The sequence below is a fragment of the Carex rostrata genome, chromosome 7 (assembly GCF_964058835.1).
Source record: "Carex rostrata chromosome 7, lpCarRost1.2, whole genome shotgun sequence".
Lineage (NCBI taxonomy): Eukaryota > Viridiplantae > Streptophyta > Magnoliopsida > Poales > Cyperaceae > Carex > Carex rostrata.
Genome location: NC_135924.1, coordinates 11,314,786 through 11,336,254, shown reverse-complemented (window position 1 = coordinate 11,336,254; position 21,469 = coordinate 11,314,786). Strand labels below are relative to the sequence as shown.

Below are 21,469 nucleotides of genomic sequence, written 5' to 3'. Positions count from 1 at the left end.
CTATTATAGGATAATATTGTTGCATGCAGTAAGAAAATAAAAGGCTGGGAGTTATATATAAAACAATAGAAGTCATGAAAATAGTTAAGAAAGGAGAAAGCAAAAATAGAAGAGGGTAACTCGGAGGGAGGATGAGGGGGGGGGGGGGGGGGGGGGGAGAAAGGAAAACTGGAGTCCACAGTGACATTTTGACAATTATTTTTTAGGAGGGCTATTTTGTTTGATGGTTTTTGAAAAAATGGTATTTTATAAAATTAAAATTACCCTGTGAATTCCTTTGGGACCGTCTAAACTGGAAATGTTTCCATCAATAAAGAGGAGCTGAACCTACAAATTAAGCTCTATTAATTGGTCGCTCTGAATATCACAATTTAACCCCATCCTGCCTTTGTATCTTTAATTAATATTCGAAACAATAATTATACATTTATAGTGCATGGCTCACAGATGTACCATACTCAAGTCATAACTCTTGATGTAAAAGCACAACAAAAGAAAATAAATTAAACATTGGCAGCCTCTGCCAATAATTAAAAAAAAAAAAAAATCAAGAAGTCTCTCGATGCAAGAGATTTAAATCCAACTCTTAGTTTGAATTCGGCTTCTTTTATAATTTAATTTGTGTCTTTAAAATATGAAACTATACTTCCATCATCCATTTTTTATTTTTTACTTTTGGTAACTCAAATATTTATTTGTAAATAAATAATATGATTGTGGTGATTTTTCGATGCACTAGAAAGAATCGTAGAATTGCTAAGATTTATTTAGAAATATCTAAAAAGATCACAATGCTAAGATTTCTTTACTTTTCATTCATTTTCATAACTCAGCCCATAAAAAAAAACAAAAATATAACTTGGCTCTGAGAAATAATATATGATATTAAAGAATAGTATTGTATGAGATACAAAATCCTAAGGAGACTGTATTATTGCTATGATTTTTTAACTTTCATATTTTTTGTGAACTAGATTATGAGAACAAACAAAAACTAAAAAAAAATGTGGCATTGTTACAATTTATTAAAAAGAAAATCTACAGGCGCACCCAAAAATCATATAAATATAAATTTTATTTAAAAATAAGTTTTTGAATTATTGTAAATAAAAAGCTGCCCATCTTCCCATCAAAATCTTTGGTGCATTTGCCAACCTTCATAATTTACAATTAATACATAGGCAACCACCAAATGTCCAGAAGAAGGCCTTTATGTCTAGAAACAGACCTCACTTATACCTTCATAATTTACAATTAATGCATAGGGAACCATCAAATGGCCACAGGAAGGCCTTTATATCTAGAAGCAGACCTCACTTATGACGCCTCATGAAGCTACAAGTAAAAGTCAATTTTGAGTAAAGTAGACCGTTATCCAAGCTGAACTCAAATCCTCTGTCCTCCGGGGTGCAGGAAAATTCTGCCTCCTCTATCTCTGCAATTGGGACCAGTCACTGTTAAAGGCAGCCGGTTACTGTTCATTTTTGAACTGGGAGCCCACTAACAGTGACTCTGGGGGTAGGAATTTCCTATCCTCACTTCTCAGTCTATGGTGTGTTGAATTTTTTTTTATTGATCTAAAACATTCTCTTACCCCGAGGATTTTTATTTTGAGCACTCAAGGTTCCGGATAAGAACCGGAGCCTGCCAGAATCCCTTTAATATTCGTGCATATTAGATTTGAACGGTCTGGATCTAAACAGAAATATTATATATGTTACCTTAGGTGATAGCTGTATCTGAAGTTGAAGAGTAGACTTCTACATATCAAGATATGCAGAAAAATCAAAACATGAGTCTATCAGGCGAGCTGATGTTAGTGATGATGCATCCAAAATAAATTTCCTCATCGGAAAAAAAAAATTTTAAATAATGAACTCTATACAAAATTAAATTTTATGGTTGTGAAATATACTTAATCCTTAACATTTTTTTTATCCTCATAATTGTACATGAAAAATAGATATTTATCAGTTTTAAATTTTTGTCAAACAGATAAAAGCAGTTACAGGTAAAAAAAATGAATAAAAAATATAATCAATAATATGGTTAAAAGGGAAGCCATTGCAATTATTAAAAAAAAATGTTTAGAAATACAACATTTAATCATGAACTGTAAGACACGCATATGGTTTCTATACAATGTGATGAGATTTAATTAGTGTATATTTTACTTTGCATCGAATTATTTGAAGTTTTACTAATGTAAAATTACAGCCCTCAAACCATCATTAAATAATATTAATTTATTTTAAATTAGATTTTTGATGCATCTATATGTTAAATATATCTAGGCATCAATTGGTTTCATCACTGCTCGCATATAGAGCCTCAATCAATAATTCAAACGAACTGAATAAACTTATATTATTAATACAAAATTTTGGATCTTCGTTTTAGCTAGGAGGTCTACTACTTAGCTCCTCCTTGACAGAAAAAAAAAATGATCATTATTTTGTGACCCACCAGTAATTCACTTCTAACCATCCAAAAATTGCACAACAGGTGAAAAAATAGGAAGCAGCTAACAGTCCTCCAACTCCAGTTTTCCAAAAATCTCCGGATATTTTCAACTAATTCTGTAAACATCAATATTAAATCCTGTAAACTAATTCAACAAATCCTGTCAACATAAAAACACGTGATAGCTGTTAAAAACGCGTGAAAACTGTTGAAAACGCGTGACAGCTGTTGGGGACCACCTTCTGTGAACATACACATAGTATCCTGTAAACATACACATATTATCATGTAAACATACACATATTATCCTATAAACATACATATATTATTCTGTAAACATACATATTGTACTTGAAATTATAACAGTTGTAGCAGTTGAAAGCGCGTCAGAACTAAGCTAAAAATGGAAGACTTTTATACACGGAGATTTTCGGAGAACTGTAGCCCGGGAGACGTTACTTTTTCTCGAAAAAATAAGGGTAATTATTGCATGATCACATCACGCCAACGCGCATCGGAAGATTCTCGACAAGACAACTGGACTATATTAACACAATTTCTTGCTCTACGCATGATTAGAAAATAATTTGTCTGTCTTCTTGAAATATAATGATAATTGTGCATGTGCTTTCCTTTAAACTATCTTATTTTAACCCCAAGCATTGAATCCAGAACAGAATACAGATTGTTTAACCCCCCTGTTGTTTTTTGTTTTATTTTTTTTATTTATCAAATAGAGTATCACCCAGCCACCATCTCCTCATGGAGAATTGGTATCATGAGATATATTTTCTCTAACTAGTAATGACGAATTCTTCCCACCCCAGTTGCATGAAACCCTTTCACCACTTGAACAAATCAATTTTTTTTTTCTTTTTATTTTTTTGGCAAAGAACCCACAGGTTTTCCATTTTTTTTTTTTTTTGAAAGAAGTGGCTTAGCCACCGATTTTCATATAATCGAAAATCATACAATATCCAACTAGTATCAATCGGCTGGTGCCAATATACCAACAAAACAAGACAATATATAGAAACCTATTACAACATAGCATAACCAAAACAAGTAGTCAACAAGAAAACATAACAGATTATAACACCAAAAAAAAAACCATGAACACGCCAATAGTCACAAAAAACCCTGTACGCCTATAAATTGAAGTTGGTCGCATCAGCTACTAAAGCTGTCCCTGGTCCATGCATATGGGTTGAATCCTGGATAACCTCCATGGGAACCATAGTGGAACCTATCAGATCCTTCAAATCAGAAGGTAAGATTAGATTAAGTTGAGATGTAAGATTAGATTTTTGATCCTAGCCCAAAAATTAGCTACAGCTATAATCTTGGCTCCTAAAACCTGTACAGTGTAAATATGACCTGCGTTAAATAAAATTCTGTTTCGGTCAAGCCAGATGATCCATAAGACGGCTCCCCGAATAATCTCAACTAAATTAGCATCTTTGAGAGGGATGCAATAGTCCAACTCCCATAAATCAACAATAGAATTACATACAAAAACAAACCTATTATACGTTGCAATCCAAGCCCATATAGATCTAGCATAATGACAATTGACAAATAAATGATCAACCGACTCTATCAGGTTTTCCATTTATATATCAGCATTTACTTACAGAAAGTACAGATGAACCAATAAATGTTGATGCTCGTAGAAGATAGGACTAACATCTCAGATTTAATAGAAAAATTGACTCAGAACTCATGTCTATCCAATTACTTTATTAAAATGTTGGGTTTGGAAGAGCAAGGCTACTTATATTAATTAATTCAATGCCTTCTCCATGCCGATGTCATAGCATAGAGTTCCAATTGATTTATAAAGTGTTTTGGTTTATTGTGCAAGATTAGAAGATCATGTGAAAAGGCCATACATGCAGGGTTCTTGTGCTTTGTATTTATTGACACATCATCATATGCCCTGTATCTGACATATTATGATTGGTGAATCAGGTTCCCTTTGCCCTTCCTCGTGCACAACTTCATAATAAATTTAATATTATATCTCAAAAAGCAGGAAAAAAAAGGGGGGTAGAACGTCAAGAATAATTTATTTAGATACCCCTTATTGAAAAGAACTGTTTCATATTTTATGGCAAATATACTCCGAAATTGTAAATTGGCAATGTCGGATTTTAATTTATAGTACATTTCTTGAAAATGTGGCTTCAATGTTCCTTAAATAACAACAGAAAAGAAGATTTTCAACGAGAAAAGGAAATTAATCCTAACAAGTCATGATACTCGCCCTTCTTTTGAATTATTCAAATGTTTCTGTTTGTGTTTTATATATGAAATTATTTTTATTGGAATTTCAGAGACACACTTCTATAAATAAGATTACACAAAAAAAGGAAGACACCGCAAAATAAATCTGACAGCAAAAAATTCATGATTACCCTGCTTTGTCAACATTTTAATCAGGTGGCCACCTAGAAACAATCTACCAGAAACTATATGATTCAAATGTCCAAATCGTGTCGTGTACCATTAAGTTTTCCTATGCCATGGTATTTTACGTTTAGATTCTTCCTGCTGATTATCTCTCATATATTGCTTACCATAAGAACAGAACAATGGAATAGAATTGTGTTTATACAGATAACAGACAACAGCACACGTGTTCTCAACTAAAACACATCATTTGCATTACTACAGCACATACTACAACATGGAGAGGAGACATCAAATTTTATATTTTACATTGAAAGCCATTGGTTGTTTTCCATATTACCCACAAATCAAGATTCCCGGATCAGGTCCCCCAACCAACTCACCTTCCCCATGTGTGAAACTCATAATCAATTCAATGATTTCAAATCACAACCTATTCTCTTCTCCTTAAATACTCTCACCCTCTCCAGCCTATAACATATCTCAGATTCAGAAGCCATAACAACAAGCAAATTTGATTTCAACAAGAAAGAAAAAGATACAGACTGAAAAATGGCACCTGGTTTCATTCGATCAACCTCACTTCCTCTTGGCCCTAGTCAAAAGAAAACATCATATCACATCCGCTCAGTGAGTCTTCCGTGCCAGTCCCACCCCTTCATCTCTAACCTTGAGGAACAGATCCATGCCATACGATCATGGGCCGCAAACCCAGAGGGGTCATCTGCTTGGATCGAGGCCGGCTTAGCACAAATCGAACTGCTCCAAATAGCCTTGGAAGATTTCCTCCAGCTGTCACAAACCCAAGAAACCCTTCGCCAGGCCGACTCTGTTAACCAACTCCTTGATGACCTGTTACAGCTTGTCGATGCATACGGCTCCTTTGTATCAAACATCCTTACTCTTAAAGAATGCCACTCAAATGTCCAATCCGCAATCCGCAGACGGGATGAGGCTGGAATAGCATCCTCCCTTAGATCGCAACGAGATGTAGAGAAGGAGATCGCTCAACTTGCCACTGGTCTAAGAGGTCTCAGTAAATGCCAGAATCAAGCAATTTTTTCTGATGCAAAAGAGATTGAGATAGCCGGCATCATAATGGAAGCAATTTGTGCATCTGCTTTCGCATCCATGGCAGTTTTCACTGGAGTTTCAAAACTGTCGGCAGCTGCTTCGTCGCACAAGAGCCCTGGTGCCATGAGGTCACTAAAAAAGTTAGTAACAAGTACTTCTTTGAAGAAAAGGAGTACAGTGGTGGAAGAGAATATTGTAACTTTCCAGAGAATCGAAGAGTTAGATGTATGTACTAGATATGCAGAGTGCTTTAGCGAGCGTGTGTTTAGGAGTCTGATAAATTTAAGAGTTTCATTCCTAAATATCGCTACTTCTTGATTGTAAAATACAAATTGAATATAGAAGAGATGAAAATTTTGGACTAATTTTGAATTAAGGCGTTTAAATTTTAATGATTATTTTTTAGTTTTAGCTTTAATCAAGAGCTAATAAAACTACTGTTTAACCAACCACAATTTATTTCCTCTATATGATACAGTTTTGGATCTTAGTTTGTTGTAGCAAGGAGGTCTACCATTTAGCTCATTCTTCACAGAAAAAAAATGATAATTATTATTGGGCCTATTATTGAAAAGCTCATTTAATTAGGCAACATTGCTTTCAACAAGGAGGATAGAATTATTAAGGTAATTATTACATGATCACATTACTCCGAGGACAAGGGGCCAGGACCATTTGGTCTGACAAGGGGCATCAGAAGATTCCGACAACTGGACTCTATTATTAGGGTAATTAGGCTGTATGCATGTTAATATAAAAACAAATAAAACTATGTTTGATCTGTCTTTAGGTAAAAGATATAACGTGATGGTTGCTGATTTTACTATGCAGAAGATGATGAGGAGGAGACATCCAGAATCTCACAAGGAATAGAAAAATAGGCTCAGATCTCAAGTCGACCTAAATTGCTTTATTAGTGTTGGGTTGGATAAACAAGGCCACCTATTTTAATTAAACACCTTCTCCATGTCCATCTCAAAGAATAAAGCTGTTATTGATTTTTTATTTATTTATTTATTATGCACATTAGGATAAGGTATTAGAATGGTGTAGATGCAGGTTTGTTGTACTTCACTTCTATTGGCACATCATCATATGCCCAAAGCACAATCTCTGACAATAGAAACTTTTTAACCAACCGTAATTGTACATCTCAAAAATGAAAAACAACATAGAAACAGAATCTAGAGGTAAACCTACCGAAAGTGAAAACAGTACCGGGATAAAGCTGGTAATAAGCGGCCACAAATTACATTTAAAACTCTGAGGCTTAATTAGTCAGACTGCTCATCAAACAGTTTAAACCATGATGATTGCCTCAGAAGCCCAAACAACATGACAAATTGCCCGTAAAATAAAAACTGACAGGAAGCGGGCCCTACACTTCCTGTAGATAGGATACAATACTTTGATGAGTCTATTACTGTTGCACATGTCAAAAAATTTAGTGATAGATTTTAAGTAAAATCAAGAGTTTCCCTTATAAATATCATGGCTTCTAATTCTTTAGGAAAAAGAACCAGAAAATTTTCAATAGAAAATTTGAAATTAATCTAGCTTGCTTCATAATGGCTTCAAAATTCTTGATTAATGAATCGTATGAAAAAAGTGAAGCTGCATTAGTTGTTATAATACTCGTGTGTAAATTATTTAGCAAAATTAAATTGATTGGTTGACCAATAAATGTAATTTGAAACTTGAATAAAGCACTTCCTTTTTCTTGAATTTATTCTTGTCATTCTGTTGTATATTTATGTGTAATTATCTTTCTTTGAATAACAGAGATCAACACAGTTTTCTAAATAAGTTACAGACAAAGGAGGACTAGGCCTCACAGCAAATATTCATGTTTCCCGTGCTTTGTTGACATTGTACCATAACTAACACTTAAACAATCAACCAAGAACTATCTTCAAATGTTCTCATCATGTCATCTATTATCCACTTTGTTGTTTAACAATACCATGATTAAATTTTTCAGTTTAGATTCTCCCTATGGGCTGCCACCCACACGTGGTTTTACAACAAGACCAGTGCAATGGAAAATAAGTTTGTTTATACAAATTGCAGACAACCCCAAACGTGGTTTTAACTAAGACAGTTTGCAAGACTACAGCACAATGGTAGGTGCATGAGCTTAATTAGTGTTATATTTAACAACTACAAATATTAAATGTGCAGCTCTTCTGTAATGTTGTGTCAACGAAACACGAGGCACCTTATTTTACTGGTCATACTTATCTCTATCTCAAATGTTTGGGAACTAGTTGTGCATGTTTTTAACCCTTTCATCATCTTATATATTCTTTTTTTTGATGGTCAGTGGCAAGGCATCATCTTATATATTCAAAATGAATAAACAAGAAAAAAATAAAGACAACAGTTACAAGCTACAACTGATAGTACCTCACATAGCTTTAGAGTTATGGGCATCCCTTCAGATAGCTGTAGAGCTGAAATTGACATCCCTTCAATGGATTTAGAGTTATGGGCACCAGCATTTCTCTTCCACTAGCCTCAGATAGCTTTTCTTCATGAACTTCAGCTTTTATGCTTTTATCTTATGATCTCATCGACTCACTGAAGGAAAAGCTAGCTTTTGAAATTGCGAAATTGGAAGGTTTAGAGTACATTGGAAATCTATGCAGAATTTTCAGAATGAAAGCAACATGTATTTTCATACACAGGGGTCGATCTAGGATTTTCGTAAGGGGCGGACAAAAAATTATGGAATCGAGTTTAAATCCATTAATTAGTTGAATACTTAATAAAAAAAAATATTTTGACTTATATTTTCCAACTATCTTGACTTGTAATTTCTGATGCTCTTATTATTTTAATTACCAATCATAATTCAAAAAATTTATTTTGATTTTAACTTATAATTCCAATTTTCAATACTCTTGACTTGTAATTTCTGATGCTCCACATGGGTCCCCCCTGTCGATATATAGATGGCTAGATTATGCCCCAAGTCACCTTACAATCTTTACTAATACCTCTTTCATAAAAAAAATTTAAAAAAAAGGCAAAAGCAAAAAGAAAAAAAAAAAGAGCAATATTATTGATGCAATTATGTCCAGGAACTATAAAAACAAACAACTTTAACACTGATAATTTTTTGTTCTTTTCTATTGCGACCTGTCAATTTATACAATTGTTAAATATTTTCATTGAAATGGACTTGAAAATAATAACAATAAAAGAAGTTTAGCAACTGAATTGGTCAAATTCACTCTATTATGTGTAGTTGTGAATGCATTAGTAAACACAAAAAATTTAACTGATAGATCAGCACCTGAAAAGTATCATACAATCTAGATACTTAACGATGCCATTGCGGCATTTTATCAAACACCTCACCTTCACTTAGAGACATAACAAGTGCGCTCCCCAATGAGGCGGAGACGAGATTGTGGAATATTCTAATCAACACAACAGGAGTAATTTCTTAAAAAGCCAGATTTATCTAATTCTAGTATTCTAGATGAAAAGTAATGCTACCTTGCTTTGGAAGGCAGAAGTGCAGAACCTTGCTTGAGAAGGCAGATGACCGCACCGTACCTAATTTACGGGATGGAGCAATTAAACTAATCCCCACTCTCAATTATATATTGTGCGCCATAAATAAAGTAGTAAGGTTGAGATGGCATACGTGGTGGTTTTATGGGAAGCAAATCTGCGGGCGGGCGAAAAAATCTAAGGTAACACCTCGCGGCGGATTTATTTCCTGTTTTAAGGTAACGCCTCCCGGCGGGCGAAAAAATCTAACGACACGTCACTACTCACTAGTTACGCTCGCTATGAGTCTCTGACTCTCTCTTTCCAAATAATCAAGGATAGACATAGACTAGGCCTCTATCTATCACCCCTCACGAAGTAAACCCCACGTCACTTTCAAGCCTTTTATTTATCAATTGCCCGCCTCTTTAAATACCTACTTCGCCACTCACCCCAGCTCACATAACACAATCATATACAAAGTGAAAGATCAGATATAAAGGAAAAGTAAAAGAAGAAGAAACAAACAGAGAAGATGATACCTGGGTTCAACCGTTCCATCACATTTCCTATGAGCCACCGGCCAAAGGGGCGCACGGCGTACCATGTACGGTCAGCGAGTCTCCCTTGCGGATCACATCCTCTGATATCGAATCTCGAGGAGCAGATCAGGGCCGTCCGATCACGGGCTGCCAGTGTAAATCCTTCCCTTGTCTGGATTGAAGCCGGTCTATCGCAAATCGAGCTGTTACTTTTAGCCGTGAATGAGTTCCTCAACCTCTCAGAGACAAAAACAGTGCTCCGACGAACTGCCGCCTCCACTGAATGCCTCCTCGAAAATTTTTTGTACCTAGTTGATTCGTACGGGTCGTTGCAATCTGAGATAGTCACACTAAAACAGCACCATTATGAAGTTCAATCGGCCCTCAGAAGGCACGACTCTGCATTGCTCGCTTCCTCTGTAAAATCTCAGAAGAAAATTGAGAAGGAACTCAGCCACCACGCCAGTACATTGCGCGCCTCTACTAAATCCTCGCATTTGTGGCTTCCCTCTGATGATTCAGCGGGTGAGATTGTCGGGGTTTTAATAGAGGCGATTTGTGCCACGTCAGCAGTCACTGTGGTTCTCCTTAACAGAGTGGTCGCAGTGTCGGCTGCTACCTCTACTGCAGCAGCTTCGTTTTCGTCGAGCACAATCAGGCCTTTCAAGAGTAGGATTTCTAGTGCAGAGAAAGAGATGTTGATTCATGTAAAAGTTGAAGAATTAGAAGAATGCGTTGAGATGGTAGAGAGAGGAAGCGACAGGATTCTCAGAAGTCTGGTTAATTCAAGAGTTTCGCTACTAAACATTGAGAGTGGATTGTTTTAGGGACTTAGTTGAGAAGTTAATTAGACTAATATCATAATTGTACATATGATTTTGACAGAAATTACAAGAGATTTCTTTGATTAAAGATCGTTGGTAAATGTGTTTTTGCTTGTTTAGTTTTCTTGTTTACTATCCGTTTCATATCCGTATTCGAATTCGTATTTATATATTATCCACTCTGTATTCGTATCCGTTTAAGACGGATTTAATCTTAAATTTTGATATTCATTTACTAATCGTATCTGTATCTGCTCATTGAAAGACAGATACAGATTGTATTAGAATTATCCGCTCTGAATCCGCTCCGTTTACACCCCTTAGTAGTTCAAAAAGATTATATAATATATTTATAATTTCAATAAAAAATTAAACCAATTGAAATCAAATAAAACAAATATATCTTTTCATATATATTATGGAACATTTTGATTGTCAAATCTAATTTTATATCGTTTGAATATATATAATCTAGGTGCATCAAGAATTGTAATTTATGGACTGCTAAATTTTCAAATTCATTTACTGCACGGTGAAATATAATCAAATTGTATAAACATGCCATACGTATGAGATCATGCATAAGAAAATTTCAAAATTGTTTCCGCCAAAATATAATCTTTACTCTTTTCTTTTCGAAAAATCCATGTATCTTTCCTTTCCGAATTTTTTTAGAAACCATGAATAAAAAAATAAATTTTACCAAACTAACTTGATTGATTTATTTTTTACAAAAATCATAAGAACCGAGATATCATTTCGAGAAAAAATACATTAAAAAATTGTGAAAATATCTCGGACCGAATTGCTATTTTGGTTCCAAAAAAAAATCAAACCAAAACAATATTTTAGTTCTTATTGTTTTTGTTAAAAAAAATTAATTATGTTGGTTTCATAAAAATCTTTTTTTTTTCTTTTTAATTATGGTTTATATAAAAAGTTCTTCCTTTTCTGTTTGCCCTCGCCAAAGCATTTGGAATTTTGGATACATCATTACTAACATCAGCTCGCCGGAAACAGAGTAGGTCCGATGGGCATCGGACCTACTTTGGTTTCGACGGGTTCACTCACCATCAGATTGGCTTTAGAATTCGTGCCAGAACTTTTGCGTCTGCTTTAATATTCGTGCGCACCAATATAAAGCAAATTAGACGGTAGATCTGTCCATCGGAACCAAACTAGGTCCGATGGGCATCGGACCTACACCTTTTCCCAGCTCGCCTGTTGGACTTTCTGAATCTTCATATGTAAAAGTCTAGTCCTCAATTTTAGAAACACAGCTGGCTCAAGTTTTTGGCCTGTGCTACGGCTCAATATTCAACTTTTTAAAATTCTAACGGTCGATCCGAACTGTTCATCTTGTTCTCCATATTAATATGTGTTAGGAGACCAAATTTTGCATTGTTTGAAATTTTTGTACTATTTTTCAGATTTATTAAAAATCACTGTTTTTGGATGGTCCAGAATTTTCAGATCAAGTGATTTTCTAAATATCTAAAAAAATAGTAAAAAAAATTTCAAAAAATACAAAATTTGGTCTCCTAACACATATTAATATGAAGAACAAGATGAACGGACCAAACCCGTGATATGCATAGTATCATAGACTCACTCATATTCTAATCAACACAACAGGAGTAATTTCTTAAAAAGTCAGATTTATCTAATTCTAGTCTTCTGGATGAAAAGTAATGCAACCTTGCTTTGGAAGGCAGAAGTGCAGAACCTTGCTTGAGAAGGCAGATGACCGCACCGTACCTAATTTGCGGGATGGAGCAATTAAACTAATCCCCACTCTCAATTATTTATTGCGCGCCATAAAGTAGTACACTTGAGATGGCATACGTGGTGGTTTTATGGGAAGCAAAATATCTATCGACACGTCACTACTCACTAGTTACGCTCGCTATGAGTCTCTGACTCTCTCTTTCCAAATAATCAAGGATAGACATAGACTAGGCCTCTATCACCCCTCACGAAGTAAACCCCACGTCACTTTCAAGCCTTTTATTTATCCATTGCCCGCCTCTTTAAATACATACTTCGCCACTCACCCCAGCTCACATTACACAATCATATACAAAGGGAAAGATCAGATATAAAGGAAAAGTAAAAGAAGAAGAAACAAACAGAGAAGATGATACCTGGGTTCAACCGTTCCATCACATTTCCTATGAGCCACCGGCCAAAGGGGCGCACGGCGTACCATGTACGGTCAGCGAGTCTCCCTTGCGGATCACATCCTCTGATATCGAATCTCGAGGAGCAGATCAGGGCCGTCCGATCACGGGCTGCCAGTGTAAATCCTTCCCTTGTCTGGATGGAAGCCGGTCTATCGCAAATCGAGCTGTTACTTTTAGCCGTCAATGAGTTCCTCAACCTCTCAGAGACAAAAACAGTGCTCCGACGAACTGCCGCCTCCATTGAATGCCTCCTCGAAATTTTTTTGTACCTAGTTGATTCGTACGGGTCGTTGCAATCTGAGATAGTCACACTAAAACAGCACCATTATGAAGTTCAATCGGCCCTCAGAAGGCACGACTCTGCATTGCTCGCTACCTCTGTAAAATCTCAGAAGAAAATTGAGAAGGAACTCAGCCACCTCGCCAGTACTTTGCGCGCCTCTACTAAATCGTCGCATTTGTGGCTTCCCTCTGATGATTCAGCGGGTGAGATTGTCGGGGTTTTGATAGAGGCGATTTGTGCCACGTCAGCAGTCACTGTGGTTCTCCTTAACAGAGTGGTCGCAGTGTCAGCTGCTACCTCCACTGCAGCTGCTTCGTTTTCGTCGAGCACAATCAGGCCTTTCAAGAGTAGGATTTCTAGTGCAGAGAAAGAGATGTTGTTTCATGTAAAAGTTGAAGAATTAGAAGAATGCGTTGAGATGGTAGAGAGAGGAAGCGACAGGATTCTCAGAAGTCTGGTTAATTCAAGAGTATCGCTGCTAAACATTGAGAGTGGTTTGTTTTAATTAGGGACTTGGTTGAGAAGTTAATTAGACAAATATCATAATTGTACAAATGATTTTAACAGAAATTATAAGAGATTTCTTTAAGTTAAAGATCGTTGGTAAATGTCCTTTTGCTTGTTTGGCATTTTTGACATCAATTGTCGTCACTTGTCTTCTGCATCACTTTTTTAATCATAAAAGCGACTTCTTTTAAATGTATGTAATCGGCACTCACGTAAGAAACAAAATGTCACTGACATTTTGCCCATTTTGTTCTAAATTAATACTTGTAATTCAAACTGAAATATAATTCGGAGGAATTGACCCAACCAGCCACTAGGGAAATAGCCGAAATTTTTAAATATACCATACCCTAAAAAAAAAAAAACCAAACAACTATACTTTCTGAAAAACGGCCGCATTTAAGATGTGGTCACCTCCTTTTCATTTTTTTTTTCTTCTCATGCGGCAGTTCAATCTTAACGAAAAAAAAAGAGTGACCGCATCCCCTTAGATGCGGCCTGCAAAAAGGTGGCCGCATCTAAGGGATGCGGCCATGTCAAAATTCAAATATTTCAGAAAACGTGGTTATTTAATTTGTTTTTTCAAATATGAAATTTTTAAAAATTACGGAGGGAAATAGGAGGCAATAGGGAAATATTAACCCAACCAGCCACTATATACAAAGAGAGGGTTAGCTAATATCAGAAGGTTTGTTTTTAAACTGTGGAATAATATTCAGTTTTTACACTTTAAAGTTTAAACAATTCATCTAAATCGTTTAATATTTAATCTATATTAAAATGTATTTGGAGAACAAATTTTATATTTTTTGAAATTTTTTTACTATTTATTAATTCAATTTTAAAATTTTTGTTTTCAATGATTCAGAAACTTTTCATTGTTTATTAAAATCAGCTATTTTAAAACTGGCTTAGAGATCACATCTAACGGTTTGGATCGACTGTTTGGACTTTGAAAATCGGAAAATCAATTATTAAACCATGGCTCTGAAACAAACGTTCTATGATAATGTGTGATAATAAGTTTTATAAATCATGTATTGTAGTTTTGTTTATATTTGGACATACATCAAATATTTTTTATATAAGTTTTTGAGTGAGTCTATGGTACTATGCATATCACGGGTTGTTACCGTGCTACGGCTCTATATTCGAGTTTTCAAATCCTAACGGTCGATCCAAACCGTTCATCTTGTTCTCCATATTAATATGTGTTTGGAGACCAAATTTTACATTTTTTGAAAAAAATTTACTATTTTTTTAGATATTTAGAAAATCACTTGATCTGAAAATTCTGGACCATCCAAAAACAGTGATTTTCAATAAATCTAAATAAATAGTAAAACAATTTCAAAAAATGTAAAATTTGGTCTCCAAACACATATTAATATGAAGAACAAGATGAACGGTTCGGATCGACCGTTAGGATTTGAAAACTCGAATATAGAGCCGTAGCACGGTAACAAATCGTAATATGCATAGTACCATAGACTCACTCTATGTTTTTTCTTCTTACATTGAAATTTATTATTTATATACCATATATTTTTCAATTAGTACGACATGTTCATTATGAAACTAAGTTGTTATCATAAACTAAATTTAGTGATTTTATGTTGGAATGTTTTATATCTTTCAAATAATATTTTATTAGTATTTGAAAAAGTTTAATTCTTGAATTTATTTTTTTAATAAATAAATGTGTTGCTTACACATGTAAAGTGCCTATGAGTTGAGAAAAAAAAACGTAGTGTCATGCTATAATAATAAAATTAAGTTAAATTAAGTTTATTTGATAAGTTTAATGTGTTAAATAAATTATTTTTAATAAATTATGATATATATAGGATTTGGCTACGGTGCTACGGCTCAATATTCGAGTTTTGACCGCTTGACTTTATACTAAATTAATTCGAATGTTTAAAAATTTCACATGTAAATGCATCACACGTAAAGTAGGCGGGTTTCAACGGTTCAGATTTGTCATTTGAAATCGATTTGATGAGTTTTAGAGTTAAGCTCACCAAAACTTTGGTGAGCTTAAGAGCACCCTAGTTCTACTCATATATATATATATATATATATATATATATATATAAATTTAATAAAAACGTTAAATTGTCTGTATAATTCTAATTAATTGTTTGACGGTATCCCATCCTTCCGACGATCGCATAATATTATTTACAACAGTGATAAAAATCTTCCAACTAAGAGAATGTTTTTATATGAATAAAACAAATCCACGGACTAATCATTAATTTTAACAGTAGACTGAGAATTGATAGTCTAGTTTGGATACCGGTCTAATTTACTCAAAATTGACATCTATTACTATATTTAGAGACGTCGCAAGTGAGTATGCTTAGAAATATTTTTAACATATAGATGCAGATAGTCAAAAATCTAATTAATTTCAAAATAATTTAAATATTATTTAATTATGGTTCGAGGGCTACAATTTTAGATTATTCGATGCAGAGTAAAATATGCACTAAATTTCATTACTTTGTAGTTTGTATAGACACACCATATACATACATATTTTATAGTTCATGATTTAATGTTGTATTTTTAAACTGTTTTAATAATTGTTAAAAGGGAAATTTTACATAATGTTCTTCTTTTTCAAAACATAAAACAAAATACTCTCTTTTCCCCTTTAAACCATATTATTGATTGTATTTCCAATTCATTCTTTACATGTAACTGCTTTTACTAGTTTGATAAATTTTGAAATAGATAAATGAGATATATCTATTATTCATGGACAATTAATTATGAAGGGTAAAAAATGTTAGGGATAAAAGTATATTTTACAAACATGTCAGGATGGAGAAACAAATTCCCGCAACATATTTGGGGTAGAAGTATTTTTTTTAGATCCAAATCTGCTTTTTTTTTTAAAAAAAATGAACATCCTGCTTTTCTTCTATATGAATCGTTCAAAATCCATTACGCGGCTTGAATTACATCTGAATCGTTTCAATAGATTAGATTGATATAAAAGAAAGAAGTAATTGAAGCCGTGTGATGGATTTTGAAGTTTGAACAATTCGGAGATAAAAATATGGACCGTCGGATTTAAATCCTTACTGATAAAGGAAATCCTCAAGTAAACGAAGAGCCAAGAAAAGCGATTGAGAGACGAATAAGAGGCGATTAAAAAAGCGAAAAAACGAAAAAAAAAAAAAAAAAAAGGGGGGAGGAAAATTCCAAAACTCCTAGTGATTATCCACTATGTTGATCCATCAAATTCAGATGGACCGCCTATCCAAAAAATTCAAATCTCTCGCAGCTAATCAAGGCCCAGTGCTCCAAAATAAGCCATTAATGGCGATCCAAAGCCCAAAACTGTTTTATGAGATAGTCAAACAGCAATCAGATCTCGTGTGGCGTGCTAAATCTCACAACTACCCGATCGAGTCGCGCAGAAGCCTCATCCAGCGCAAGTTAGACGACATTCGTAGCAAATCGACCACAAAGCATCCGATTTGTATTAGATGCGGCAGTGTAGGCCATCTTGCAATGAATTGTCGCAATGCACAGCTTTGCTTTGTGTGCAACAAATTTGGCCACAAATCTATGATTTGCAAACAATCCACAGATGTATACCCTTTTACTCCCCCACAAGCCATAGCGCGTGCTCCCTCTTTTCTTCCAGAACCTTCTTCTTTTCCCCCTTTTCCACTACCCGATCTACCTCTCCCGCCAGCCATGGTAGCTAACCGTAGAGGAGGCCGAGGCGGAGCACATCCGGCGATCCGTCGACCAGTCGCCTTTCCACCTGATCGGGTTCCGCCTGATAGAGTGCATGTACCGCCCCGCCGACCAGTCATCCACCTGCCAGATCGAGTCCAGCCCGATCGGGCCCAGCCTGCTCGGGTGAATGCCCCACCTCCGCTGCGACAGCTGCTCCGAACTCCGGTTCACATCTTCACCCCCTCTGCCGCGTCAGAGGCTCAGGAACGGGAGTTCCAACAAAGCTTCATACTAGATGATATAGCCGGGTGGGGCCCAGAAAAGGTGGAAGAAGCGCTTTTTGACCTGTTTGGGGATCAATTCCCCTGGCGAGTGGCGGTTTTCGATGAATTTAGATATATCATTAAAGCGCCGTCGATGCAATGGAAAAACTCGGTTACTCGTCATGGCCATTTGCTGATGGAAGGAAACCAGTTCCCAGTCATCTCATGGGATCCAAGTTTCAACTCAGGTAAGCGTCTTGTTTCAATGTGGCTTCGCATCTGGGGTTTTAATCGGAATTTATGGGAATTTGTTGAATTTGATAGACTGCTCAATCCGTTTGGGGCAGTGGTTCTTGAACTAGATCAAGCCACTCGAAACAAATATGATTGGCGATTTGCTCGGGTTAGGGTGGGAGCTTGTGACCCCACGATGTTTACTGAACAGCACTGGCAGCTGTATCGGGATGCTACCGGTTATGTTTCCAGTTTTGATCTCCGGATTGAGGTCGAAACGGCAGATACAGAAGATGTGAATGCATGGCGTGCCAGAGGGCCAAACAACCAACCACCGCGTCGCGATTCAGCCAATACAGGAAACCCTAATCCCCTTCCCCCTCCCCCTCCCCTTCCCCCCACGGGCCCAGGGCCGGAGATGGATGAAGATCTGTTAGATGACCCCAACAACAAAGAACTCGGGGATTCTAGTGCTACTGGTTGTCATGAGAACGACAAAATTGATGGTCAATTCACTGACGATTCCGATGAAGATCACCATCAGTTCCTTCACCAAATGCAAACTATGATGACTTCTGGTTATAGAGGAGACTGCTCTCAAACTAACACCAAAAAAGCTAGAACTCAGGCCCCTAATTCCGGTGGCCGACAGACTCACTCCTCTACCCGGCAAACTGCAGATTCTGCAAACCTAAGAGCTGACAAAGGCAAAACAGTACCCTCCCCTCACCCAACTGGTACGGGGAAACAACCAATCACAGCTTCTCCTCACCAGAAAACTCCCCGATCTCAGAACAAACGTGTACCTCCATCTCAGTCCACACTCACCTCTCCTTCCACGAAAACTCAAGTGGACACTACCTCTCCTATCCCTCAGCCTTACACCCCTATCTCCGCATGTGAAATTTGCCACCCCAGACCAGATCATACCTCTGTTGCCACAGATGCAACTGCAGGCAACAAGCCCAAAATTGACCCTTTAGGAGTGAAGCACACCAACAAGTGGAAGAGAACAACCACAAAACGGGCCTCTGCTCCACCACCTCCGGCTGAAGGAATTACAGTGTCCAACACATCTGTTGAAGCCCCAAACAAGCCTCCTCTCCCTACCTCTAAAGGTGTCTCTATGAGGAAGAGCTTGAGACTCCAAGCAGTGGGAGATCCATCTTCTGCATTGACTAAAGCTAAGAAGCGAGCCATGGCTAGAGAGGCTGGGTCTAGTAGCTCTTCAGGTATTCCATTACTAAAATTTTTTCCATATCATAGACTATCTTTAGATCAAGTTAAAAATCTTTTTAGGGTATATCAGATCAAACTAGGTCAGAATGCTGATGAGGCTGCACATATTATTCACAAAATTCAAAACCAAGATAGATCCTCTTTTGAAGAAGTCATTCTTTCTTTACTCGATCAGACCAAGTCTTTAGATCCTTCTCAACATATTGTTTTGGATACCAATTCTCTTAGTAGTATGACTCATGATTTGAATGTTATTGAGGATGTAGAACCTTTGCATGATTCCCACTCTCTTTTAGTTCATAATGCTGATGCGGAAGTTCCTTCCGATGTCGCACATGGGAACCTTTTAGTTTCCTCATGAATTTTTTGAACTGGAATGCTAGAGGTCTGAATTCTTATAAAAAAAGACAAATTTTACATGATATTTTAGTAGACCATCATATTGATATTCTTGCTATACAGGAGACGAAAAAAGATCAGTTTACTAATAGAATTTTACGGACTATATCTTCCAGATTTGATGTTTGGTATTGGGTACCATCCGTAGGTAGATCTGGGGGGATACTGTTTGGGTGTGATAGCTCTATTATTAACTGTATGAGTCATTCCTTGCATAAGTACGCTCTCAATGTACACGTAGAAAATAAACTAGATGGTCAAAAATGGCAAATAACGATAGTATATGGCCCAGTTATACGCACACATAAGAAAGAGTTATGGATAGAATTGAACCACATACGGGGCACCAACACAGAACCATGGATTCTGTGTGGGGATTTTAATGCGATTAGACATAGAGATGAAAAATCTGGTAATTTGTTTGATATCACTACTAGTGCTAAGTTTAATCGGTTCATTAGCAACCACCAATTGATAGAGCAGAAATTGACTGGTAGAAAATATACGTGGAATAATGGGAATAGATTCGCATTATTGGATCGTTTTTTTACTAGCTTATCTTGGGAAAATATCTACCCCGCTAGCTCTATCCTTGATTTAGGCAAATATGGGTCAGATCACTGTCCGCTTATCCTTCAAATTTCTTCAAAAGTAGACTCTCCCACCAATTTATTCCGTTTTGATCCCATTTGGCTGGACCAGCCCGATTTTATCCATTTAATCAATAAATGGTGGCATGAATTTTCTTTAGACAATAATGATATAGCCAAAAGCTGGAATGCCAAATTGAAATTCCTTAGACAAAAGATTCGGGGTTGGACCAAAAATTTCTATAGTAAGAAAAAACGAGAAAAAAAGGCTCTTTTAGCAAAATTAAAGGATCTAGAAAAGTTATTAGAATCCAGAGATTTTACAGAAGTAGAAAAAGATGAGTGGCTTTTTACCAAATATTCCTTAGACAATATATATTTGGAAGAAGAAAAACATTGGCACGATAGAGCTAAACAGAAATGGCTAGAAGAAAGAGACAATAATACGAAGTTTTTCCACACAATTGCCACGCATCGCACTAAGAAAAATAAAATTCTAGCACTAGACATAGATGGCACTACCACTACTACCAAATCTGAAATTTCTCAACACATTCAAAAATTCTATAAAGAGTTGCTAGGTCAACCAGGACATGTGTGTGCTTCCTTAGAACCAGACTTTTGGGACCCCAGTGACAAAATTACAGCTTCTGAGCAACAAATGTTAGAATTACCATTTACTGTTGAAGAAATTAGACATGTTGTTTTTGCTTGTGAACCAAATGGCGCTCCGGGCCCCGATGGTTTCACTTTCAAGTTTTATCAGGTTTTTTGGGATCTGATCAGTAGTGAATTCTGTCGATTATGTTCACATTTTTATAATCATTCTACCAAGCTCACTAGTCTGAATAGATCAATCATTTGCCTTATACCCAAAGAGAACGATACCAAATTAATAACCAAATTCAGACCGATTAGCTTGGTGAACTGTAGTTTCAAAATTATCTCTAAGATATTGACCTTTCGTTTAGAATCAATAATGAATAGAATCATTGATAGTAGTCAAGCCGCTTTTATCAAAGGGAGAGATATTCTAGATAATGTCATACTTAGTCAAGAAATCATACATTCTTGCCAAGTTAGTAAGGAACCAGGAGTGATTGTCAAAGTGGATTTTGAGAAAGCGTACGACAAAATTAATTGGTCTTATCTTTTAGATATATTACATAGTAGAGGTTTTGGACAAAAATGGATACGATGGATTAACGAATGGCTCATTAGCTCCCAATCGTGTATCAATATAAATGGCGACC

At 36.0% G+C, this 21,469-nt stretch overlaps 3 protein-coding genes across 3 annotated transcripts; all 3 read left to right on the top strand.

Annotated features, from left to right (window-relative positions):
* The first annotated feature begins 4,940 nt into the window (after positions 1-4,940).
* LOC144556854 (uncharacterized) lies at positions 4,941-6,476 on the top strand. Its single transcript, XM_078305330.1, has one exon. The coding sequence runs from the start codon at positions 5,428-5,430 to the stop codon at positions 6,265-6,267; it is 840 nt and encodes a 279-aa protein (XP_078161456.1). The 5' UTR covers positions 4,941-5,427; the 3' UTR covers positions 6,268-6,476.
* Positions 6,477-9,936: 3,460 nt separating this feature from the next.
* Positions 9,937-10,904, top strand: LOC144557048 (uncharacterized). The gene has a single exon (XM_078305596.1). The coding sequence runs from the start codon at positions 9,986-9,988 to the stop codon at positions 10,817-10,819; it is 834 nt and encodes a 277-aa protein (XP_078161722.1). The 5' UTR covers positions 9,937-9,985; the 3' UTR covers positions 10,820-10,904.
* Positions 10,905-12,908: 2,004 nt separating this feature from the next.
* LOC144557022 (uncharacterized) lies at positions 12,909-13,852 on the top strand. Its single transcript, XM_078305560.1, has one exon. It carries the CDS (start codon positions 12,954-12,956, stop codon positions 13,785-13,787), a length of 834 nt encoding a protein of 277 aa, XP_078161686.1. The 5' UTR covers positions 12,909-12,953; the 3' UTR covers positions 13,788-13,852.
* Positions 13,853-21,469: the final 7,617 nt, after the last annotated feature.